Below are 24848 nucleotides of genomic sequence, written 5' to 3' on the forward strand. Positions count from 1 at the left end.
AAAATATTTTAGAAACTAGTTGAGTGCTTAATTAGTATTTGACTCCTTGGTTATTCTAGGATATATTCCTCCACTAACATAGCATTGATTGCTAAAAAAGAAAATGTCCATGACCGCAAGTTTGGGCTGCGGTCAGCTTTGGTGGCTTGCCATGTTACCAGAAATAAAAAGCCTTAAATGCCGATTCCAACCACCCCTGCAGCAGATCGAGCGGCTTCCGGACCGGACTTGCATCAAAATCGACGGCAGATATTCGCCGTACGGATTCCCCGGCTCACTCCCTGCATTGATTGCAACATAAACCATCAGTAGTCCTTTGTCCCCATCACCTGCCCACCGTCAAGTTCAAGAAACCGGCGAAGACAAGCACGCAGCCGCCGTGACTCCTCCCAGTTTCTCTTCCTTCGAAGGTCATCAGCAAGAGGCAAATACGAAGAAGAGGGCAGGGGCGTTGCCGTCTTTCGTCGGTGAAAACGCTCCGCATAGTGTTTCTTTCGTAGGTGCGGTCTCTCTCCCTCTTACATCCCCCCCACTCTTGCTTGTCTTCTTGTCTGGAAGTATTCCTTCTGGTTTCTATTTGAGCTAGAACATGTTGGTGGGTCTGTATGCATCTGGGCTGCAAGCATAAAGAAGAAACTAGGAGGGCTAAGTAGTTGTCGTTTCACGTCTAGCATCAAATTTCCATCTTCTTCATCTTGTGCAGCAGGTGATTTGCAACTTTGCAATGCTTCACAAGCATTATGTAGGGACTTATAAGTTTGATTTTTTTTATATATATGTGTAGCTTAATAAGTATTTAAAATTGTGGATATACCGTTGTAGATTTTCTATTTATGTGCATATCCTTATATATATATATATATATATATATATATATATATATATATTTTTTTTTTTACATATGCATCCCTGACTCGATAAGGAAGATGTGCAAAAAGAAATAATTTATGCGGGTTTATACATAAATAGTAAAATTTGATAGTATCATATAAAAGAAAATTATTTATAAGGATATACATGCAGATCTAATAGATGTGACTGAAGTAGAACTAGGATCTAATAGCTCGTCATATATCCTTATTTAGCATCGTGCGAACCCTCTGCTACTTCAATCAATGCTGGGAAAGACATGTAGATCTAAATCATGGACTGTGGCTTATGGTGGAATTTTATTGGAGGACATATTTCTACTGCCAAAAGCCCGCAGAGTAGATGTAATATAGCCACCGCCTTTATTGGCAGTCACCCTAACTAATGAGGTCTTTTTGGACTTTGGATCGCTCCAATGGTCGCAGAACTAGAGCCCGACTCGTAGTGTGAGGGCCCAAATTAAGCTCTATATCGGGCTATCTCATCCTGCTGCCAGTGTCACCCAGACTTGCCTGAACGATAACTTTCATGCGAGCCTGGATTTATGTCTCATCATCATTTGGAGCAGGCGCCTCCTCTGACTCCCTGGAGTGAAGGTGGCTCCGTCGCTTGGCTGTCCACCTCCATCTTCTCTTTGACAACCCTCTCCTTAGCTGCTCTGAAATCAGCGAAGAGCTTGTTCATTAACTATCGGACTTTTTGTCAGTATTTCCATCATATAAATATATTGGGATAACTAACAGTCAGGTGCTGCTTTAACTTGGTTACCACTCTTTCTTTTAACTCTATGTTGCACTAGTACACCGTCATTTGTATCGTTCCGAGAGCATTTATCTATGATCCCAACTAATATCATACTTTGGATCTTTTTTTTTTGTATGGATCCATTCCTCTAGGTTTATCAAGCACGCCAGTTTATTAATTATTTAAAAATAGTAAAATTTTATTATGATTAATAAATATATTTTCTATTTTAGAAAATCTTCTAATTTATCTAATACATAATAATTTTTTTATTTTTTATTATTTATATATATTAATAATTTTTAAATTTAAAAATAATTTAAAATATTATAATTCAGAAAATATATTTTTTACTTTAGAAAATATTTCTGAATTATGCAATATGTAGCACTAATTTTTTATTTTTTGTACGGATTATATTTTTTAATATTTTTAAATTAAAAATAATTTTTAATCATAAAAATTTTAGAAAATTAATTTGAGTTTAGATTTATATACAACCCTACTATGGATGCTATATATATTTTTCTAAGCTCGTGGGCATGCATTAAAGGCTACTTATTTCATAATTTTATTCAAATTTAGGCCCATATCATATCACTGTGTGCATGATCACACCCAAATTTGAATAAATGAATACCAAATTTAGGTCAAAAGTTGCTTACATGCCCTAAAGAAACTTTTTAGATTTTATTTTATTTTTTAAGTTAAAAAATATTTTTTAATAAAAAATATAGAATTAATAAAAATTAAAGATTTTAGTCTCACTTTGTAAATCATCCATAGATTTACAATATATTATGAAATCATGCCAAAGTCAAAAATTTTGGCGTAATCTCCTCTTATTTTGAATTTTTTTGGTATTTTTCGACGTTGAAAAAAAAGAAAAAGAAATGAGATAGGGGAGAGCCACCTTACCTTGTTTTAGGTTCTTTAATCCTCGAAATTATGGAGTTTTTGGCGAAATAGGGGGGGTTTGAAAACAAAATAGTAGAATGACCTCAAAAGCTTGGGAGGCCTTCTTAGGCTTCTCTATTATTGAAAAAGGGGGGCACACCTGAATTGGTTTAAACTGGTGAATTGACTGATTTGCACTGGTTCCGCTTTGAACCGTCTAGTTCAGAGTGTTGCGGGGGTGTTCTCGAAAAAGAGGGCCGAATTGTTCCGATTCTGGCCCGGTTTAGCTCGGTATAGGGGTGAACTGGGTAATTCTGCGATTTGGCAGACTATCCAATTAGCTAATACTCAAAGTCATGACCCGGTTGGGTGAGCATGCTATGAAAATGATCTCATAGGACTTCCATCGAAAGAAGGCTAGCAAGATAACGGTACATACAAAGAATAAGTGTTTGGTTGAAAACAACGTTGGAAGGACTTTTGTGAAATGTTATCTCTTGGTCAAAGCCTTTGCATCATCTCCATCACTATCTAAAACAAAGAGTTGCATCAATACAGCCCCAAGCATCTCCTATTAATTGGTCCTATCAAGCTTCACATAAACACTGCTAAGAAATTCGTAGAGGCTCTAATGAATTTTTGCAACAAGATGAGCAGAAAGAAACTGAAAATATGCTAAGGGGAAACTAGGTCTTGGGAGTAGGAAAAATATATGAGAGAAAAAGGATGAACAAGAGATGGAAAAACCTATAAAAGGAATAAGAATGAAAAAAGGGAGAGAAATGAAGGTTTTTTTGAAGTAAAGAAGGAGTGCAAAGGAAACAAAAAGAAAGATGGATAGGATAAGCAAATGCAGTTGTCTATAGCTTTTGCTGGCTATGCACTGCCAACCTGAAATGGAAGTGAAGAATGGAGACAAAAGGGGAGAAATGGAGGGAAGGGAATGAATTATGGGAGAGCTTGAAGAGAAACTAGAGAAAAATGAAGGGATCCACCTAGAATGTATTAGAGCAACACTGGTCAAAGTTGGACCAGTTTGGGTCAGTTAGTGCACACAAACTACGGGGATGAGATGTTTTTTGAAAGCTAGCAAGAAGAAAAACATGGTGAGAAAGATAAGGAAAGGAAGGGCATGACAAATTTGAACAAATAAACCTTATCCGAGCCCACAAGTTTGCGAGACTATGGAGGACGCTGCAAACAATAAGAATTTTTTAGTACCAGAAGCTGGAGAGACGGTAAACCTTTCAAATAAGGAATTTTCCAAAGGTTAATAAATATCCCAACTTGTCCTTGAAGAATGCATACAACTCTAAGGTTTTGCCTTACATGCTAAGTGAAGGATGATTTTTCTGAAAATCCAGGATCATTTCCCTGTAACGGAAGAAAATCAAGGGAAAATCCTGCAAAACAACGAACAGAGTGTTAGAAACACAGATCTCACCACTAGCAACCCAAGCGTGTTGCCTCCCAAGAGATCCACGCTCACTGCCTCTCCCTGAATTTTTGTGGCTCTTGCAACTTTTGCGTGATTTCTTAGTTCTGATGGCCAACCTTGGCTATTTACGGCCACCACATAAAATCCTAGGCAATGATATGCGTGGAATCCTTAGGGATCTCTATTCTCGGTCATAGGATCACTGAAAAATAATTTTTCACAAAACTCCTTATATTCTTTTAATTCCGAATTTTGGGCGTCTACAAATTGCAAAAATGTCCATCAATACTTTGCAATTGACTTTCGAGAAAAGGAGATTAATTTAGTGAAATTTCTTTTTGCTTACAATTTTGTTTATTTATCCTTCCACCACACCATATTCCACATAAGCCAATAGGATCGAAAAAATATCATTGATTAAATTCCTGGTTCATATAATTCTTAATTCTTATTTTGTAATTCAGTTGGACCCAAAAATTGTTCTAAAACAATTTCACAAATAAACATGTTATTTATAGTAATAATAAAATATAATGAAAACAATTTTTATAAATCTTACTGGCCAGTTTTTCTTTTGGTCCAACCTCATACAGGCATACTGAATATTCTACCTCAAATTGAGGCTGGTGGATTCCTTATTGAGCATCTATACAAATCTATCTGGTGCACTCAAGATCCAACTTTGTTTGTATATTTGATCTTGAGAAGACCATCAACAATTGACTCAGTCAAAGCACAAGAACACACCAAATATATCTGCATAGACTTCTTAGGTCAAAGGGCATATAAACTAATTATGCTGAATACTCTTCTCAACATCAGTGATCACTTTCAGAAGGTACTCATATTTGGATCTCGTTCAGTGCATGTACTCTTACAGTGCACCTACTTGTCTGCTTAAGGTCTCTACCTCAATGACAAAGCCTATCATTCTATTTATATAGCGGCACAATGAGTGTAGGCCTAAAATATGTAACTCGGCTTAGAACAACATGAGTTAACAAAGAATCGAAAAACCACCACTCCGCGCCTATAATTCATTATTCATCGGTGTGGTCCCTCTACAATGTTACTTAACATATATACCATGTGAACATCTCATGTCACAATAAAATACCCAATAAACAAATAAACATATGTGTGAAAAGGAGACATAAATAATTCAATAATTATTAAAATTGTTTTACAAATTGGTTTCTGAGGGCATATATCTAACGCTAAGTTCATCAGATTTGAGGATGCTTCCATGAGAGCATTCTAGGAGGACATGCGGATGGAAAATCTCTGGCTTATAGTTTAGTCCAACAATATCAGATGAAGATTCTTTGTCAATTATAGACAATGCTCTCCTCAAGCTTTCATGTGGAAGCTCGATTATCTGGGCCTTCAAAGTACCTCTGCAAGGGTGTTGAAAATCAGAAGTATTTGGAGCCTTTTGAGTTTTGAAAATCCAAAGTATGTCTTTTTAGGGGCCTTAGGGCACAAGCCCAAAAAATATTATGTACATAGGAGGTGTAGTTGCCGCATAGTGAGAATAAAACATGATCAAGAAATAATGTATTTAACATGGACTCTATGCATGGAAAAACCAGGCTATGATAAAAATGATGCTTGTGACAATGCATATAACTGCAATATATGCCTCAATAAGGTGCAGGCCAAAAATGTAAAGATAATTATAATATATGTATTGTGGAAGAGTACCAGTTGATGGATAAATTATAAAGTGTAATGTGTATAAAGGCACCAATTCCAGATAATTTGTAAGCTAAAAATTGGATATTTTAGATATGTATTGGCTTAATCCGCTGAGTAATTCTTCCCTGAAGAGAAGTTCTTGGTGGATGTGGTTTGGCCAGGAAGAAGAGTGCTAGGACAATTTCAGTCCTTTTATCTCAAGAATTCTTATTATATTTTATGATCCTTGGTAGTTTCTCTAGAAATATCTAAGGCACTAGTTATTCCCAATTCTCCATACACCTCACCATTCGTTTTCTGTATGTACATTAAGCTTGAAATTAGCATTTGCATGTTTGAGCATGATTGATGACTGACAATACTGGTTTTTCAAGCTTGCTGCTGTGGTTGCAATATTTGTATTTTTGCATCTTATGTACGTAAATGTCTTGTTTCTTCATTTAATATTATTATGCTAAACATTCATAGTGTTTTCATTTTTATGGAGCTTCTCATGAGAAAATGATGTATATGATTACAGGTTGCATCCTTATTGTAGACCGAAGGCTGCATATGTAGCCGTTTAGAAGACTGAAGGTCCATTACATGAGTGGATATGCGTTGGTGTTGTTTTGATGCCCCGTCAGTGACAGAAAAGGATCGTCCTAATTCTCAACAAGACTTACGCAGTAAGAAATGCTTTTATATCTCAACTTCTTTCGCACTTACTGTTACAATAACAATATGTGAGGAGCATCTAGTGGAGAATATATTCGTTGCTTCATGGTCTGCTGAACCGCCCGCTGGTGCAGAACTGAATTGGTTTTGTTGTGAAATTTGGAACCCACCCCTGAACCACTTCGAACTAGGCGGTTCGGAGTGAAACCGGTGTGAAGCAGTTTGCACCAATTCGAACCGGTTTTCACTTCTCGCCGTCTTGAGAAAGATTCTCAAGCCTTCTTATTAGGCCTTCCTTCACGGTTTTCTCAAATCCCCTTTCCAGCCAAAAAACGTGCTGGTTTCGATAATTCAAGAAGGTTCCAACTCAAAATAAGGTGTGTTTTCCCTCTCCTATCTCATTTCCTCTTTTCTTTTTCAATACCGAAAATGCCGAGAAATTTTCAAAATAAGAGGTCATGCCAAAAGTTTTGATTTTGGCATGATTTCATGATATGTTGTAGATTTATGGATGATCTACACAATCCTACTAAAATCTTTCAATTTTATTAAATAATAATTTTTAAATTGAAAAATATATTTTTGAATTAAATTTTTAAAAAATAAAATACATAAAATAACTATAAAATTTGAAGCTTATTTAGGGGCATACAAGCTACTCCTGAGTTAAATTTGGTGTCTATTTTTTTAAGTTATCATCGTATAGTGGCCTATATTTAAATTTTAAAAATATTAAGAAATAAGTAGCGTTTGATACATGAACACGACTTAAAAAAATATATATAGCATCCATGGAAGGATTGTACATGGTTCTAAGATCAAATTAATTTTCTAAAATATTTATATTTAAAAAATATTTTTAATTTAAACAATTATTAAAAATATGTAATTAACAAAAAATAAAAAAAGTACTACGTATTACATGATTTAGAAGTATTTTTTGAAGTAGAAAAAATATTTTTCTAACTTTATGATATTTAAATATATTTTTAAATTTAAAAATTATTAAAAAATATATAAATAATCTAAAAAATATGAAAATTAGTACTATGGATTAACTACATCAGAAGTATTTTCTGAAGTAGAAACATATTTTTCATCGTAACAAAATTTTATTATTTTTAAATAATTAATAAACCGACGTGCTTGATAAATTTGCAAGAATTGAGCCATCAAAGAAAAAGAATTAGGACTCGCTTGTGTATCAAAAACTATCCTGTAGCTGTCTCATGAACAATAGTCTCCTGTCCTTCACTTTCTTCATGGCCAACAGATCCATGACCACCAGAACCGTCATTGCTGCTGCTCCAGGACTCTTCGACACTCTCTATTGGGACTGCAGGTGCTTTTTGTTTTTCTTTTTTGATCTATTGGGCAGCTGTCTTTTTACCCTTCGTGCCTCTCTGTTTGGCTTTGTGGCCATCCTGACAGAGTCGACTAGGTAGCGTAGTGGCCTTATCTAATCATTTCTCAATCATATCTCTGAGAGGATGTCTCAGACAAGGAGTCATATGGCGACTGGCTCTTTTGTGGCTATAGTTGATTAGCTGTAGGAATGCATGGAATATTACGCTCAGCCCATTGCCCTGCATCGACCCTAGCCTTGCCGACTACGTAGATGGTCGGTCGTGGAGGCAATCCTGGCTCGTCAAGCCTCGGCTTTTACTGTTGGTCCACAAGCCATCCGATCATAGGATCATCCTCATCATCAGCGAAAGCACTATAGATTGGATCTATATACTTGAGCTCCACTTCCTCAATGTACTTTAGCCTCATCTTCGGATTGTAGTTGACATATACAAGGTCGTTGATGCGCTTTTGTGTCAAACAGTTTCTCAATTTGCTGTGGATGAGGGCAAAGATAGATCAGTTGCGCTCACAGCCACTCGAGAAGACCGTCTGGAAGAGGATCCAGATAGTTACCTGCTTAAGATTTTTTGCGGACAGCCCAAAATGAATCCACCATTTAGCTACAAAAATATTATAAAAAAATAAATATAAGATAGTACCATATTAGTAACCATCTAATGCTAGGTGAATGTCCTGATGTGTAACATACTTAGATTCATACTTGTCTTACTTACGACAAGTGCTTGCTGTCCAAAGTTGTAGCTGCCCTCTCTAAATAATTTGGTCTATAAAAAAGAATCGTATTGTACTACGTTAATAATAGAAGATACCGGTAAACTTACATATGCCACTTAAGTTACCTCTTCTACGCAACTTTTGGATCAGACTCCATCTTGTAAATGACATTACACAAAGCTATCAGAAGTTCGTCATCCTTACCAATTCCAGCTATGTTGTACTAGAATCGAGGATTTATGTAGTATGCTGCACATAGAGGAGACCATTTTAGTAAAATTGTACAAGTACAAGAGCAGTCTAATTTTTAATGTTCTTGCTTACCTGCTAGATGCAAGTCTCAACCTATTTGGTAGTCCCACTGTCGCTCAATGATGTCGATGTACTCTTAGGCATGGGCTGGGTCTACCTCCATGATTTGAGCTTGTGCCCTCTCCATTATGTGATACAGAAAGCCCATCGGGAGGAACCTCTCGCTATCTACAGCCCGAAGTACTTTATATAATGGTTTGATAGCCTTCATTATTGCAGTGGCATGATCTCCTCTTATTTTGCAATATTTGAGCTATGTTTTTAAGCCCCCTCCAAAAAAATGAAGGAGATAGGAGAGAGGAAGAACATCTTATTTAGTCTAAGCTCTTCCTTCTGATAGCCTGAATCGGTGTTGTTTGTGGATTTTTTGGATAGAAGAATCTCTAGCAAGAAAAGGCTACTTACTTTTGGGATTTGGGAAGGCCCAAGCTTTTAAAGCCCCTAGCAGGCTACTATGGCATTATTGCCACAGTGCTGCTGTGGCAATAATGCCAAAATACTGTGGCATTACACTGTGGCAATAATGCCAAAGTGCTACTTGACTTGGTGCGAATCGACTGGTTCGCACCGAGTCATCATCAAACTAGTCAGAACCGACTGGCATGAAAAGGATCGAATTTGGCCGATCCTATTGCGATTCTGGCCCGAAGGGGCCGGAACCGTTTTTTGTAACCAATCGAGTCGGTTCGGTACTGCATGAACCGAGCGGTTTGACTCGGTTTGGCAAATCTTGATTTTACGAGTCGGATTTTTCTGTCGGTATATTCAGATGGGCTTCTCCACAGTCATATTATCAACTAGAGAATACTTCTCAAAGCCAGAGCTTCAATGAGAGATCCAAAACTGGTTATAACCAGAGCGCGTTCCTTATGAGATGAGTATATAGGATTACAACGCTGCTTGGTTAGAGGCATTGGTTGATGTGTCTCCTGATTATGCTAATGGTCCGGATATCTATGAGAGACATCACCACTCAACGAAATTTTAGATATTGGTATGTATGTTGTACTCTAAATATATTTTAATTGATTATATCGTTTTATATTTTGTATCTCACTAATTGATTTTAGGATATTTCATATTGTTTCTTCTAGCATGCAAAGCATTCTAGAAACAGAAATTACACTTAAAGTTATTTATATTTTGCATCACTCTAAAACATCAAGAGGCATCATTTAGGGTGTATCAGGATCATATACAAATCAAACAATATCAAAAAAATCAAATTATAAAAAAAATTGATTTTTTTTTGAAAAAATTAAAAAAATAATTACCATTAGTTCAAACTTAAAAATATTAAAAAATTGGCATGCTGGTTCGGAATTGGCACACCACCAGCCGCCGACCGGTACGGCTCTTGGTATCGGTTCGGCGGACCTTGAGTTGCTTTATATATATGGCACGTTTTGCTGACGGCACCGAAAACATGTGAGGAGGCATATTATTAATGATAAAAATAAGCATTATAGCAACTATTGTAGTTGTATCAAAGTAGTTAAGTCTTAATGTAGCACTATTGTCCTTTTCTCCTGAGATGCCATGAGTTTTGTATTGTTATCATCGCATGACTTGCTATGTGGCCATAAAGTGTTTCTTAGAATTCTAATTTAATTTTTTAATCTTATGATCCTTGAAAATATTGTTACTAAACTTTTCTGGATTTGATACATGTTTTTGCTACTTCTAGTTCATGTGGTTCTAGTTGTGCATGTGTTAACCTTTTGGGGTCCAATCCTAAGATGTTAGTGCGCAGTATTTTCTGCCTTTTGGGAATTGTGTTCACTAATTGTACTATATAGTACTAATTGACGGAGCCATTAATAGGAAAGTCTAAGCTGACCAACATGATGATTTTGCTGCCATTTATGCACACCAAGACATACAGACTTCATGGGCCTAGCAACTAAGTGTAAGACGACCACATTAACAGAAGCAGGCAAATATTAACTATTTATTTCATGGGCCTGGATTTCAGGGCATTTTAATATTTTTGGGGTGAATGCATTAAAAATATTTTGTTTAAGTGTTTTGATTATGTTAATAGCTAGCCACAACCTCTTATAAAACAATTGAAGGAAAAAAAATTTCATAATGAAGGCAAAAATAATTAGTCCAAAAGGAGAAGATTCTACGCTAAATGTGTGAAGGCCTGCCCGGGCCTGGTCCACTTGACCGGCCCGACTAGGCTTGGCCCAGGTTAGCCTTGCATGTGCTTTGCACGTGATGGGCGGAAGACTCCTATCGGGCGTCTTCCTTCCTCCCTTCTCCCCCAATGATACCGCTAGGAGTCAGAGACCTAGGGCCATCGGAGCCCTAGGTCTCGTCTATATAAGCACCTCCCCACCTCTCTTTCTCCTCCACCGATGATCATCGATCTCCTTTCTCTCTCTTTTTTCCTTTGAAGTTCACGGCTGCCTGTTTCTGTGCTCGTCAGAAATCGGGATCACTGATACCTCCTCAGAGCCAAGGTAAGGTCCCCGTCTTCTTCCTTGTTCTTCCTTTTCCCGATCGACCCGACAATGGCCGAAATCTGGCGAAAGATCATCAGAAAATTTCTGTTTCTCTCTCTTGTGTTGGTCACTGTCGGTGGCCGTTCTCTCGCCGTTGTGCCACCGGTTCTCGGCCGCAGTCGCTGGTCCTCCGGCCACAGCTGCCATCAGGCTGGAGGATCCCCTATTTCTCAATGGGGCGAGCTCACACCCCCTCCTCTATTCTGCGAAGAAAAGAGGGGAGTGCGATAGAGAAGAGAAAAAGAAAAAAAAGAAGAAGAAAAGTTAGAAAAGAAAAGAAGAAAAAGAAGAAAGAGAACCGATTTCTCTCTTGTTTCTTCTCTCTCTATCTTCTCCCTCTTTCTCTCTTGTCTTTTTGTTTCTATCTCTAAATAACCCTATGGATCCCAGTATAGGATCTCATCGATCTGATCTACGAATCCGAGTTGATTCCTAAAAAGAGGCCCTAAACTGCCCTAGTGCCCAGGTTGCCTACTAGATCAATCACCTCGGCCTTATTAAGCATCCTGGAACCCCCTAATGATGAGCCATGTCGAACGACTTTGGCCTTGATCGAGTCCATACCCTATGATTTATTGATCGAATTGCTTAGACTTGACCTGCCCGGAGCCGCCGAACATCGTCACCCAACCAACTGTCTCCTTTTCTTATTATTTTAATTCTATTGAAATCATTGAACAAAAATTAATTTTGCTTTTAATATTTTTAAGAGGGTTAAGTGATTTCACTAGTAAAGTTTGGCGGTGTAAGGCGAAAGAAGTAAGTAGATCTTACACTCATGATTTTTTAAATTATCATGTTTTTCATGCATATCAAGGATTGCTGAACTGATACCGGGTGTCGTACCAGTCGGCGCCCAATCCGGTTCAGTACCGGTTCCGACAGAACCGAACCGGTATCAAACCAGTTGGCTTGGTTCAGCAATCTTTGGCCTGGTTCGCACATCCGCACACCGTATTTTTTATTTTTTGGAGAGCTCTCTCTCTTTTCGAATTTATTCTATAAATTTATGTCTAATTTGATTTTTTTAATTATTTTTTTGATGTTTTCTGATGTTTCTATGATTCCGGTTCAAGCTAGATGATGTTTTTTGATATTTTCTGTGGCAAAATTAATCAGACTCCGTGCGAACCGACCAGTTCGCATCGAGTCCTGGCCGAGCGGGACGGATCCGGTTCCGTCCGGTTCGCTCTTGTACTGATTGGTTCCTACGGGGCCAGAATCGTTTTTCATGCACGAACTGACCCGGTCAGAGATCAGGTCGGCTCGGTTTGGCCCGAAGTGGGCGGCACCGTCCGGTTCGGCAATCCTTGATGCTAATGATATTGCCAATAAAGAAATCATGTTTTTTTTAAAATTACGGATCAACATATGTATTATAAAAATCATGCTTTACTATGAAAAATAGTTTCATGAATGTTTTGATGAAAATAGCTTTGTTATGAAATATGAATCTGATTATGTCATTTAGTATTTTTCATCTATTTATGTGCATATTTTAAGAAAAAGATATATATTTTCTAAAGGCTCTTAGATTGCTATGATTGCCCGTAGAAATATGGGTCAATCGACATCCTGGAGCTAGCATACAATGAAAACAGCCCTCTCTGCCAACGGGTTAGAGTTGGTAACGAATACAAACTATGATATCTTGTCGATTACGAAGATGGCCTTGTCATAGATTATAGTGATTATAGTGCAAATCTATGAGCACTGTTTTAAATGAAAGTATGGATAAATGGCAAATATTTGTTGAATATGAATATTTCAAATTATACTTTTAGCTTTATGAACTTTCATGATTTGTGTATAATGATTGGTTTGCTATGACATAGTTTGTTATTATATTTATGAAATATTTATTTTACAATATAAATTTACTTTCCAAATAATGCATTGAATCATGTAAAAACTTATACTTGATCCGGTAAGGTAGAGTAAGATTTAGTTATTGAGCTATGTCGCTTATATATCTTTATTTTTATTTTTCTCTCTCTAGACGAATAGGGTCTTAGAAATGAAGGATGATCCACGCTTGGAGTTCGCATTAGCAAGCTTGACGACTTTGTAGAAAAACTTTAGTATTTTAAATTGACTATGAATTTGTAGTTAATGATTTTCTGAATATTGAGGATTATGGGTTTAGTATTTATGTTTAGATTTAGACGCTCTGAACTCGTATTGGTTTCATTTAATGGATAATGAAATTGGAATTTTATTTATGATATTTTATCTGAAATGAATTTGGAACTTAAATGAAATGTTTGGCTTCGTATTATCATGGGTTGTACCCCTCGCTAGCACGGCCGTGTCTTGTCTCGGTTTTCGGGCGTGACAAAATGATGTTTCCGTTTCTACTTTGTCTTGGCAGAAGTGCTGGTTAAGTCCACAGTCAGGTCAGCTATGTATCTACTTATGGAATCTGTTGAAGACTTCTGGAGTCATTGCATTGAAATGCTTCTCAATTTTCTTTCTGCTGTTTGTTTCAATTATAAGAACTCCATCACCGCTAGAAATATTCATGTTTTGTCTCCCAAAAGTTTTGTGAACCATGTTGAAGAGCAGATATTTGTGTTAAGGGCCAGCAGTATAATTTGTGTTGAAGTTCATTGGAGATTTATACAGACACTACGGGGGAAAGGCAAGCAGAGAAGATGTGCAGATTACTTTTGTTATCTACAGTGTTGACTTTGAGGCAACACATTTGATTGGCTGATGTCAGATCAAGATCAATATTGCTATTATTAGACTTGACTGTCAAGTCATGTGAAAGGACTACTCGCATGTTCTAGTAAACCATATGTAATTGTTTGATTTTGTTTCTCTTTTTCTGGACAGGGTTGTCATCCAGTGAGAACATCACGGTTTTCTCCTACGGTGAGTTGAGAGCAGCAACAAATAATTTTCATCCATGTAATAAATTAGGACAAGGTGGTTTTGGAACAGTCTACAAGGTATTCATAATGTTTTAATATGTTGCCTTTGTTCACTTTAATCACACTATAATTATGGCTGTTAAATGTCTTAGTTCTTATGCTTGGATTCATCTACCTTATTAACTTATGACTGAATCTGACATATTTTGATTATGGCATGCCGTATGTCCCATCTCGTTCCAGCATATTGTAGCATTACCGGCATCGAACCGAGACTTGGTACGGGCGTGTACCAAGTCTCAATACACCGAATCAACCCCCGTATCGGATATACTGACACTGTACCAGCATGGTACCAATACCGGGTCTGGTACCAAGATAGCAAACCTTATTCTGATTATCATGCTAACATAGTTCGTGATTTTATAAAACTACCAGGAAAAAGGAAAAGAAATCCTGAGTGTGTGTATAAAGTGCCTTCTGCCTAGTTTGTCACATTAGACAGATAAATGATAGCTGACACCCTAGGAACAACAGCATATAACATACAAGATGAATGCTTAACACTAATTGTTAGTGGGTAAGGTCTCCCTAGTGCATTCAAAGTGTCATCTACTTGCAATGCACCTTTGTTAATCAATTGTGAGTAGTTATTCTCCATTGCGCAATTATATATTGTCACGCCCCCGCCTGCGCGGGGCACGTGAGGCACCCAGTGCCCACGTGGGGGCCACATGAGGGGGGAATACGGGGCTCCTCTGCCAGATATTGTCCGGTTCCGGGGCTTCACGCAAACGTCCTTCACCCCTTCCCGGTTTTGTTTTCCACCCAAAACGCGTCTGCAGGATTAGGAGACACCCGCCTCATATGCCCAGGCTCTAGAACGAGTCTTTCCGATGTGGGACTATTGGGCCTCACACCCTTCCCACCATCAGACAAGAGTCGTCCTCAGCTCTGATACCAAATGTCACACCCCCGCCTCTGCGAGGCACGTGAGGCACCTAGTGCCCACGTGGGGGCCACATGAGGGGGGAACACGGGGCTTCCCTGCCAGATATTGTCCGGTTCTGGGGCTTCACGCAAGCGTCCTTCCCCCCTCTCCGGTTTTGTTTTCCACCCAAAACGCGTCTGCAGGATTAGGAGACACCCGCCTCATATGCCCAGGCTCTGGAACGAGTCTTTCCGATGTGGGACTATTGGGCCTCACATATATTGCACATTTTCTCATTCCTTTCTTCGATTAGATAGGACCAAGCTGATTGTCGTTGAAGAATTTTGATGTTTGATTTACTAGATTTTGGTAAATGTTCATTTCATATATGCAGCAGAGTCTAAAATCGCCTTTAAGTACCTTGCATTTGCCTCTGTATGATGCCAATATGTATCAAGAATTTGGAAGGGAAAACACTTAGGCATTTTTTCATTTATTGTGTTAACTTTGAAGGTATTTAATTCTTAATTGAGAAAAAAAATCTTAGATTGTTTAAGTACACCAAAAACATCCTGTATAATCTAAAGTTTGGACCGATCTTCTATACTTCACCTGAACAACTTCTTTATGCTGGGCTACCTGTCATATGCCCATTCATGCCAAATTCATTTACCAACAGTACTAAAAATAATGATGCATTTGAACTCATCAGGGATCTCCCCTTCTTGAGATGCTCAAACGAGATATATTGTAGTAGAAAAAGGCCCATCTGTATCAAGTATTTTTTCATTGGAAAATCCAGTGTTGCTTCTATCAAAAATATATTTTCTCAATTTGGGAAAAAAAGACATTCCAACCATAGCTTAATATCTCTAAATTCCTCGAACAATTTGAAAGTCTATCTTGAATTGTGCCTCACTGCTTCCTAAAATGTATCTCTAAAACCTATCCTCCTACTTTTATCACTCTATCTATTTTCTAGGCTTTGTGAAACTATTAAGAGATAATACATTTCATCATGACCATAGGGCGAGGAATTTAGGTTCTGAGATTATATCCAAGAAAATATACTGAGAACATGAAAATGAATATCTAAACTGCTACTTTTCTCTAATGGTTCAGAGTCTTGATGACAATAAATTTTGAGCTTCAAAATTTTGACCTGTAATCCCTTTTAGCATCTACATGCAAGTTACCAAATTTTTAACATAACTATAGGAAGACAATACCTGGAACATGATCCTCAGGTGACAATCTCTCAGAAGGAAACATTTGGCAGGCCAAATCCTTGATACAAAACCTTCAAGAGACATAATTATTGAATTTCAGAATTGACAGAGAAAATACATATGTGCATGCGTGCTTCATTAGATTGAATAGCCACTTTTCCTGTTTCTTAAAAATGAAACATGCGAAACAGGTTAATTGTTTTGTAGTGGAGATCGTGCCAGATTTCTGAAACTTGTAACCAGAAAAACAAGTTTGGAACAAAAGAAGAAAACTTTCAATACTTATTTCAATGAAAGAAAAGACTGCATCCGCAAACCGTAGAAACATGGGCAGTTTATGATAACAGATATGTTTGGACAAGAGGAGAAGCAGATCTATCTCCTTGAGGGTGAAAGTTTTAAGGTGCACTCGTAGAATCTTGGAACAAAGTGAAGAAGAGTCACATTTTCTGTTGATACATTCTTTTCAATCAGGATTCACATTTTGAATCTAGAAGCAGTTTCTTAGATCCATTTTAAAAATTGTATTCAGGATTCTGCCGCCCTCGCCTTACTCGGCTCCAATCCTCCATGTAGTCTTAACTTCTGTATCAAGGCCAATCTTTTCCTTTTGTTGCAAATGAAAAAATAGTATGTTCTTTCTAACCAGATCATCAATTGTTGTGGCTTGTTGATTTCCATTAACATACACATTAATGGAAATCAACATATTCCCTTTTAAATACTCACCATTATTATGATCACCTTGCATGCTTGAAATTGCAATGTTGTTTTTCAGTTTTGACTTTTCTCCATGCAATTATTAAGGTTGTTATCAAGCATAATTTCGAAGTTTGTATGACGTTAATAACATCCTTGGAAGGAAGGATGGATGGATCAAGATAAGGAACCAAGCATGGAATGCCGTACCGGCCGGTACGGGCCGGTACGTACCGGTCCGGTCCTAGACCGGTACCGGAACGGCAAAAAAACCGGTATTTCCCGGTTTTCGGTCCCGTACCGGCCGGTTCGCACCGGTACGATTTTTTTTTTTTTAGAACCACAGCGCGCGGCGCTGTGGTTTTTGAAACCACCGCGTACCGTACCGGCCGGTACCGTACCGGTCCGGCCGGCCACCGGTACGCCGACCGGTACCGGTACGGCGGACCTTGGAACCAAGACATCATTAAATTTTGGTAGTCCCAGATGCCGGAGGAAGTTGTATTTTATAATTATCATTATGTTCTGCAACTGCTAATTCCAGTAGAGGATCACAAGTGTAGAATCTAGTACCAAAATAGCCATTTTTTAAGGATTTTCAATGTCATTGATCAGTTAACCAGCAACAATTAATTTACAAACTTATAGTAATTTCCTTGACACATTAAAAAAATTGTTTGAGAAACTACTGGAGTTAGTTTAGATTTTAGAAATTAAGAAAAGATGAAAGGCTTCTGATTCCTTGTTGAATTAAGTTTGACTGTTTTCAGTGATGATTAAACTTTCCCCTGAGTTCAATTATAGTGGTAAAGGAACGCATTTAAACTCCCTCCAAATAGGCATGCTTCTTGAGGAGATTTTCAAAATTTCTGATCTGAAATATATTTGATTTACATTTACTGAGTGGATAATTTATTAATCGTTTGCTTCTGCTGAATGGAGATAAGATTGAATAAAGTTTTCGTTCCAGGATAGCCGTGTCTAGAAGATTAAAACCAATTTGAGAATAAAAAGTTTAGTCTCCTTGATGTCAGATTTGCTATTACTTATTTCTGAAATTCTTTTAAATGTTTGCTTAATTGGTTTATTTGCTCTCTCTATATGGTTATAAGCATGTAATCTCTCATGCTTCTGTGAGACTTAATAGTTTCCTAGATATATTATAGAATATGGGCACTTAAGAGTTAAGATTATTGTTGGTACACTTTGATATCAATTTCTGTTCCTTCTTTATCTACAATAGGGAACTCTTAAGAATGGAGCTCCTGTTGCAACAAAGGTTCTCTCTGCAGAATCCAAGCAAGGGGTTCATGAGTTTCTGACCGAGATCAAAATTTTAACAAATGTTAAGCATCCAAACCTTGTTGAGCTAATTGGATGCTGCATTCAAGGAAGTACGAGAATATTGGTCTATGAATATCTGGAGAACAATAGTCTTGATCGTGCATTACGAGGTAAATTTAACAAATTCTGAAGATTAATTAGGGCAAATGAGGCACTTGTTCCACATATTAATGCATTAATGTTTCTTTAATCTGGTAGGGTCTGATGGTGAAATAGGTAAGCTAAATTGGAGCATGAGATCTTCAATTTGTATGGGCACTGCCAGGGGTCTTGCATTTCTTCATGAAGAACTTGAGCCACAAATTGTGCATAGAGACATTAAAGCTAGTAATATTCTTCTGGATAGAAACTTCACTCCGAAAATTGGAGATTTTGGTTTGGCCAGGCTATTTCCTGATGATACTACTCACATCAGCACATGTGTAGCTGGAACAACGTAAGTGATCTTATGGACTTGTGGCTGCAACATCTGCTGTCATGTTTTTTCTTGGCTGGTTAACTAGTTAAGTCCCTTGTTTTACTTGGAAATTTAGAAGGAAAAGTATACTGATATTGAATTTAAACCAAAAACTTATAGTCTTATTTCGGTTATATTTTACCAGCCTAAACTGTTTTCTACAAGGTTCCAAGAATTGCGGTATGAATCTTTCTACTTAGTTACTCATTTTAGTAATTAATGCTTGGCTTTCTTTAGCATTGGAAGCATATGATTTGTGGCAATAGTTTTTGTAAGAAATGTTCATGAATGTTGATGCCGGACTGATTTCTTGTTGCTCATAATTGTTAATGCCCGATTGATTGCTTAGACCTTTATTTTGCTAGTTTGTATGCTCTCTACAACTACTGTTAATTGTAATTCTTTATAATTCCCCATTCAATACCACATAAAGTGCTGCTTGTGGAGTCTAATTAGAGTTGCTCACTTAGAAGATTTGGTCAGAGTGCAAGTTTGGGGTGGAGTGGCAAGTTATATAGTCTATCATCTTGAAATAGTTTTGCTAATGACAGAAAGGAGAAGCATAGGTTGCTTGAGAAACTACAAAATGTTTGACTGTTGGAATTAAAGATTATCTATAAACATTTTATACTCGAGAAATTGCAAGAGAATATAAAATTGAGAAACAGGAAACTATAGATGTCGTTAACTGCACTACCTAAAGAATATAGTATCTCGAAATTATATGACGATGGTGCATAATCATGTTACTGTATGTGTGCCACTTAGGAGTTAATTTATTGAAAATATAATTTTAGAATCATATAGGATTGAGTCATCAGTTACCCCTTTCCAATTTCCACTATCATGTTAAGGTGCTATTACATGGCACATTAACTATGTTGCCTTGCTAGGAGGTTGTTAGCTGACATTGAGCCTATTCCATGGATAGTGTACCGGATGGAACAGCTTATATACTAAGGCACAATGTCATACTGAGAAATTTGGTGAGCTACTTTGATACCTTGCTCCCCGTTGCAGAGCTGAACATTCAATAGGTAATCATTTCCGTTATTTTAAATAAAGGATGATCCTTGTGAAAAACACCTTTTTTCATGATATTACAAGAATAGGTGCATAACCTATATTAAATGCTCAAGTTTCAAGTCCAGATAAATTATGTAGAAAGTAGAAGGTAATTTATGGATTGAAACATATTTCTCAGTCTAATTTTGATAGGTTCAGCAAAATGCTTGTTGCATGCATGCCAATAGAGGTCAAGTAAATCATTATCCAGCAAAACAGGTATCTTTGGAATGATTGTTATGGTAAAGATGATATTCTTGTCTACAATGGACAGAGTAAGGGAAAAAATGAAGGAAAACATTGAGCAAAGTTTTGGCACCAGAGAAGAGTTAGAGTCCTCAGTCAAAATATGGAATTTAGTTTCTTATGAGGAAGTTATTGCAATGACTTTAACATAGAAAGATGAGTGCTTGTGGAAAGCCAATACAGACACACTAAGTATCCTCAAATGGAAGTAATTGCAAATTTAACGGCTTTGCTTTATGATTTCAAAGTTTGCACTGCATTGGTAAGTGAACTTTTCTTTTTTGTTTCTGAGACCAAGCTTGAATTTGTTCTTATAGTTGTTATGATTGGGTTACCAGGTTCCTAGAGCTTTGAATTATAATTAAGTGATTTCGCTTCTAGAGGTAACTCAAAGGTGCCCATTGTTGAGTTATCAAATATTACCTGCAAAAAGAATGTGCATACAGTCTTGGGAAGTTGTCCTATGGATGAGAGATTGACCACTGGGTGGTACACAGTCAAACTGCAGTTTCTAGCTTGAATGCAAAATCAATTACAAAGTTATGGATCGCAAGTGTGTGAGATGAAGTTATCAAAGACATTTATGCAAGGAATCAATTTCATTATCATTGACCAAAGACATATTATGAACTAGTATTGATGAGATTGACTACTAGGTGGTCCACAGTCAAACTGCAGTTCCTAGATTGAATGCAAAATCAAATACAAAGTTATGGATTGCAAGATGTGCGACATGAAGTTATCAAAGACATTTGTGCAAGAAATCAATGTCATTGTCATTGACCAAAGACATATTATGTACTAGTATTGATATTTTTGTTATGGGAAGACATTATTTGATGACTAGACAGCAAGGCATATAATCAGCTTCCTATGCAGTGAACAAAGAGAACACTTAGGTCAACTCAAAAACACCTAGGTCAATTACTACCCTATTGCAGAGAAAATTGATCATGTGGATATATTTATAACTTATGGGAAGAAAAGGATGAGGATGAGCCTTACCGCAATTGTATGGTTGCACCATTATGATTTGGAGATCTTGGATTCGAAACACAGAAACAGCCTCTGCGCATGCAGAGTTAAGGCTTCATACATCTAACCCTCCCTAGACCCCACAATGGTGGGAGCTTTGTGCATTGGGCCACCATTTATGTGAAGAAAGGAATTAATTTGACAAACGCTCTTGGACATTCAGCATCAATCCATATGCAGTTGGGCACAAGTGAGATACCTATGCTCCTGTTCAGTGTCATACATGTGTTTTAGACAAATTACTGTTGTGCAAACCTATTGACATCCACTTCTTTTTTTTTATCCTGATAGCCTTTTCACTTTTTCTTATTTTTATTGCTTGTCTGATTATTGCCAACTAAATTATAGTAACAGGCACTGGGATGTGAAATAAACAAACAGAAGTCACCCCTTGTAAAAGAGTCTAGTGTAATAGAATCTGTCATTTTATGTGGAATTAATGAAACGAGGGTGTATTGACTAAATACATATTTTGGAACCCTTTTTCCTTGTAGATACATAAAATTCTGAAAAATCTCACCTGATATATTTCTTCAATATAAATTTTAAAACCGTGCTCAAACATCTAATAGATACTTTGGGGCTTAAGATTTTAGACAGTTCACATGTCATGCTTATATAAGCAGATAACTATCTATATCACATTGCTTAAGATTTATGGAGTTTGTGACCTGTCACTTCTACGAAACATGCATCAGCATCTTATCTCTTGGTTGCTTTTGAACCAGTTTCTTGTTTCCATCTCTTTGTAGTGATGTTTGTTGGTAAATGTTTATCTTCATCAACTGGTGCTTGAGATTCACTCTCAATGCCTCACTTTATATAGCTATCTACATGTCAGCTTCACTAGGTAGACCACTGCTGTTATTTGACATTGTCATTAGTTAACTTTGTCCAAGTCTTGCTTTCTCAACCTCTTTATGGAGGCTTACTTTATGACTGCACCATTTTTCAGGTTCAAATGATCATTGATACTGATGGATAAGGTTTTGTTTAAAAACTGGACCATGCCTGTAGGCATTTTTATCTAATCAACCTTTTAGTTATCCTTTTTGTATCAAGGTACACCATACCGTCCCAAATTAGTCGGTACGGGGCATACCGTACCGGTACCAATATATGGTACAGAGGTTACCGACACTCGGTATGCCGAACCGGCCTCCATAACGGACGTACCGACATAGTAACAGGGTGGCACTAATATGGGGCCGATACCGAGATGACGTACCTGGATTTGTATGATGATGAGTTACTCCTATCCAGATTCTCTTAATAAACATTGGCCTGCTTGCATAGATGTCACCATCATCGCACCCATGGTTTGCTGAACCGGCCCAAACCAGCCGGTTCAGCGCGTACTGTACCAATACCAGCCCAACCGGTCGATTCGGTTGTGAAAAACGGTTCCGGCGGCCAATTTCCGCTCTTTACCGGTGCGAACTAGGCCGGTTCGCATTGGCCCAAGCGCGGCTTCCCCACGTGCCCGGTGCGCGAGGCAGCGTGGGGAAAACGCCCGCGCGGTTCCCTGCATAGGGAATAGCGCCCGCAAGCTGGAAATCATGCTCGCACGTGGTTCCCCCGGCCCGCGCGCGGGGGGCAGCGTGCCTACGCGGGTGCGCGGGGCACCTCGCTCACGTGGGGCAGTGTGCGCACAGGACATTTAATGCCACTCTATGGCATTTAACGTGGGGGTGCGCACATCTGCTCGCATTTAGCAGAAAAAGTACCGGTTCGGTACCGATTTAAGCTAGTACAAACAGAAACCGTACCGATACTGGTGCTCACCGGTACATCAGTACAGTCGGTACGGCAGACCTTGATCGCACCTCTGTTGAGTCTACTCATCTACTAAATCCATAATTCTCGTGATAACATCCATAGATATACATATTTGAAAATCGCCTAAGCAATTTGTTCATGTAGTTTTATCTTGAATATTTTTTCCCTGTTTCTAGAAACATAAAATTAATAACATGAAACATGAACTTGGTCTTTTCATTTTTAAGTGACAGTTTCAAATTTTTCAGCAGTAAACAAGTTCTGCATCCAAAATTTTCTTTTCTGTTTACCATTTGCAAAATTGCCACAACATCACCACATCCACCCCTGCTATTGCAGATATCATCATTGCTACCACTTAATCACCAACTAAATTCTTCACCACTGGAGTCATCATTCCTACCCTCATCACCATTGCCACCATCCCCCTGCTTCCGCCGCTACAGCTACAGCAAGTCACTGCCACTGACACCTCCAATGCCAGAACCACTGCAGCCACCATGACTGCCACTGCCCACTCGCCACTCCTATTGTTGCTAGCATTGCTGCTGCCATAGTCACCATTCCATTACCATCACTTTCACCACCAGATATGTTTCTTTTCTGTGTCATTTGATATGCAAAATAATTGTTATTACCAAACACATTTCCTGCTCCTAGAAAATGGGAAACAAAACAGAAAGAAACTAGCTTGTTTTCTATTTCTGCAAATTAGAAGACAGCAATGATGCCAAGTGCAATCCTAGTTAATGATAGAGGAACACCTGGGAATGGCCTACTACCCCATGAGAGGTCCTACAAGATGACACAGATTAGGGAATAAATCAACCTGTTACATTGCTGTTGTGTCACAGAAAACTTGGCTAAGATGGTTTTTTCTAGTTTTGGAAAAAGATTGTACAGTAGTATATACTTGAATAACAGTCGTGAGAAATGTCTAGTTAAATACTTAAGTTGCTGTGCATTGTTAAACTGCTCAAGTGCTATTTGTTTTATCTATAAGTGGCCATCTTGTCTATTAAGCTAATTGTCCACTTAACTGTTTAATTCATGACCTAGTAACATAATATAAAAACTTAAAAGTTTTACAATATTTAATTTTATTTGTTATTAAATCAAATTACTAAATTATACAGTCTGAGACACTAGCTGAGATGTCAACGTTCCTTGAGTCCACCTATTGGCACTTCTTTTCTTACAGAATGCACTTAGAAACTTGGAAACACGGCCATTATTCTCCACTCGCACACAAAAAGAAAAGAACAACACTATGAACTAACATGATATTATGATAAGAATTTTTTTATTTGTTAATTTCTAATCAATATATGATATTCGCAACATTGAATATGCTACACATAAGTAGACTTAGTAAGCTGAGGAGAAACAAAAGTGTTTCTTCACCGCATTTGCTTAGCAAGCTTTCTATTATGGTTAACACTCCAATCTGTTAGCCATATCAAAAAAGGCTCCTTTCCTTTATCCTATTCCATGACTAAGTCTTAGGCAAGATTTGGAAGCCTTATGTTCTTAGCTAACTTAAGTGAAAAAAGCATATAAGTATTCAAGGTGCATGGTAGGTGGTTTCTGTTTGAATTTTACAATTGCATCATAAAGATTTTGCAATCATCTTCATTTTCTGATCATTACCGGAAATGTGTAATTTTAGGTCCTTCATCCTCTTAAATTTTAGATTTTGTCCTGTGCGTTGCTTCTTAATGACTTTAAGATAAAGTAATGGTAGTGGAAAAAGACTCATTGGAATGCATAGTTTCCCAATGATCAAAGGCTCTCTCCAACAATGTAAGTTCAGTCGAGCTCAAAATATACATGGTTTATGTCCAATTGTATCTACATGACCATTAAAATCAGCTCTGTCCTTCAACCAATTTCGGTTTATGAATAATCGAGCAGTCTGTCAAAATTTTTTCACAACATGAGGAAGCTGGTAATCTTAAATTTCACCAAGGTGAGCA

General features: G+C 37.6%; 1 protein-coding gene across 2 annotated transcripts in view; it reads left to right on the forward strand.

Moving 5' to 3' along the window:
- Positions 1–227: 227 nt before the first annotated feature.
- The window catches only part of LOC120109928 (cold-responsive protein kinase 1-like), a 28349-nt gene continuing 3728 nt past the window's right edge, over positions 228–24848 (forward strand). Inside the window, exons 1-5 of one of the 2 annotated variants that reach the window (XM_039123723.1) lie at positions 228–500; positions 6168–6315; positions 14050–14165; positions 18190–18400; positions 18489–18726. In XM_039123723.1, coding sequence (XP_038979651.1) covers positions 6243–6315; positions 14050–14165; positions 18190–18400; positions 18489–18726 — 638 coding nt within the window. In that variant the 5' untranslated portion in view covers positions 228–500; positions 6168–6242. The remainder of the gene's footprint in view (positions 501–6167; positions 6316–14049; positions 14166–18189; positions 18401–18488; positions 18727–24848) is intronic. The other variant, XM_039123722.1, reaches the window with a different exon arrangement.

Source organism: Phoenix dactylifera, chromosome 2 (assembly GCF_009389715.1).
Source record: "Phoenix dactylifera cultivar Barhee BC4 chromosome 2, palm_55x_up_171113_PBpolish2nd_filt_p, whole genome shotgun sequence".
Taxonomy (NCBI): Eukaryota; Viridiplantae; Streptophyta; class Magnoliopsida; order Arecales; family Arecaceae; genus Phoenix; species Phoenix dactylifera.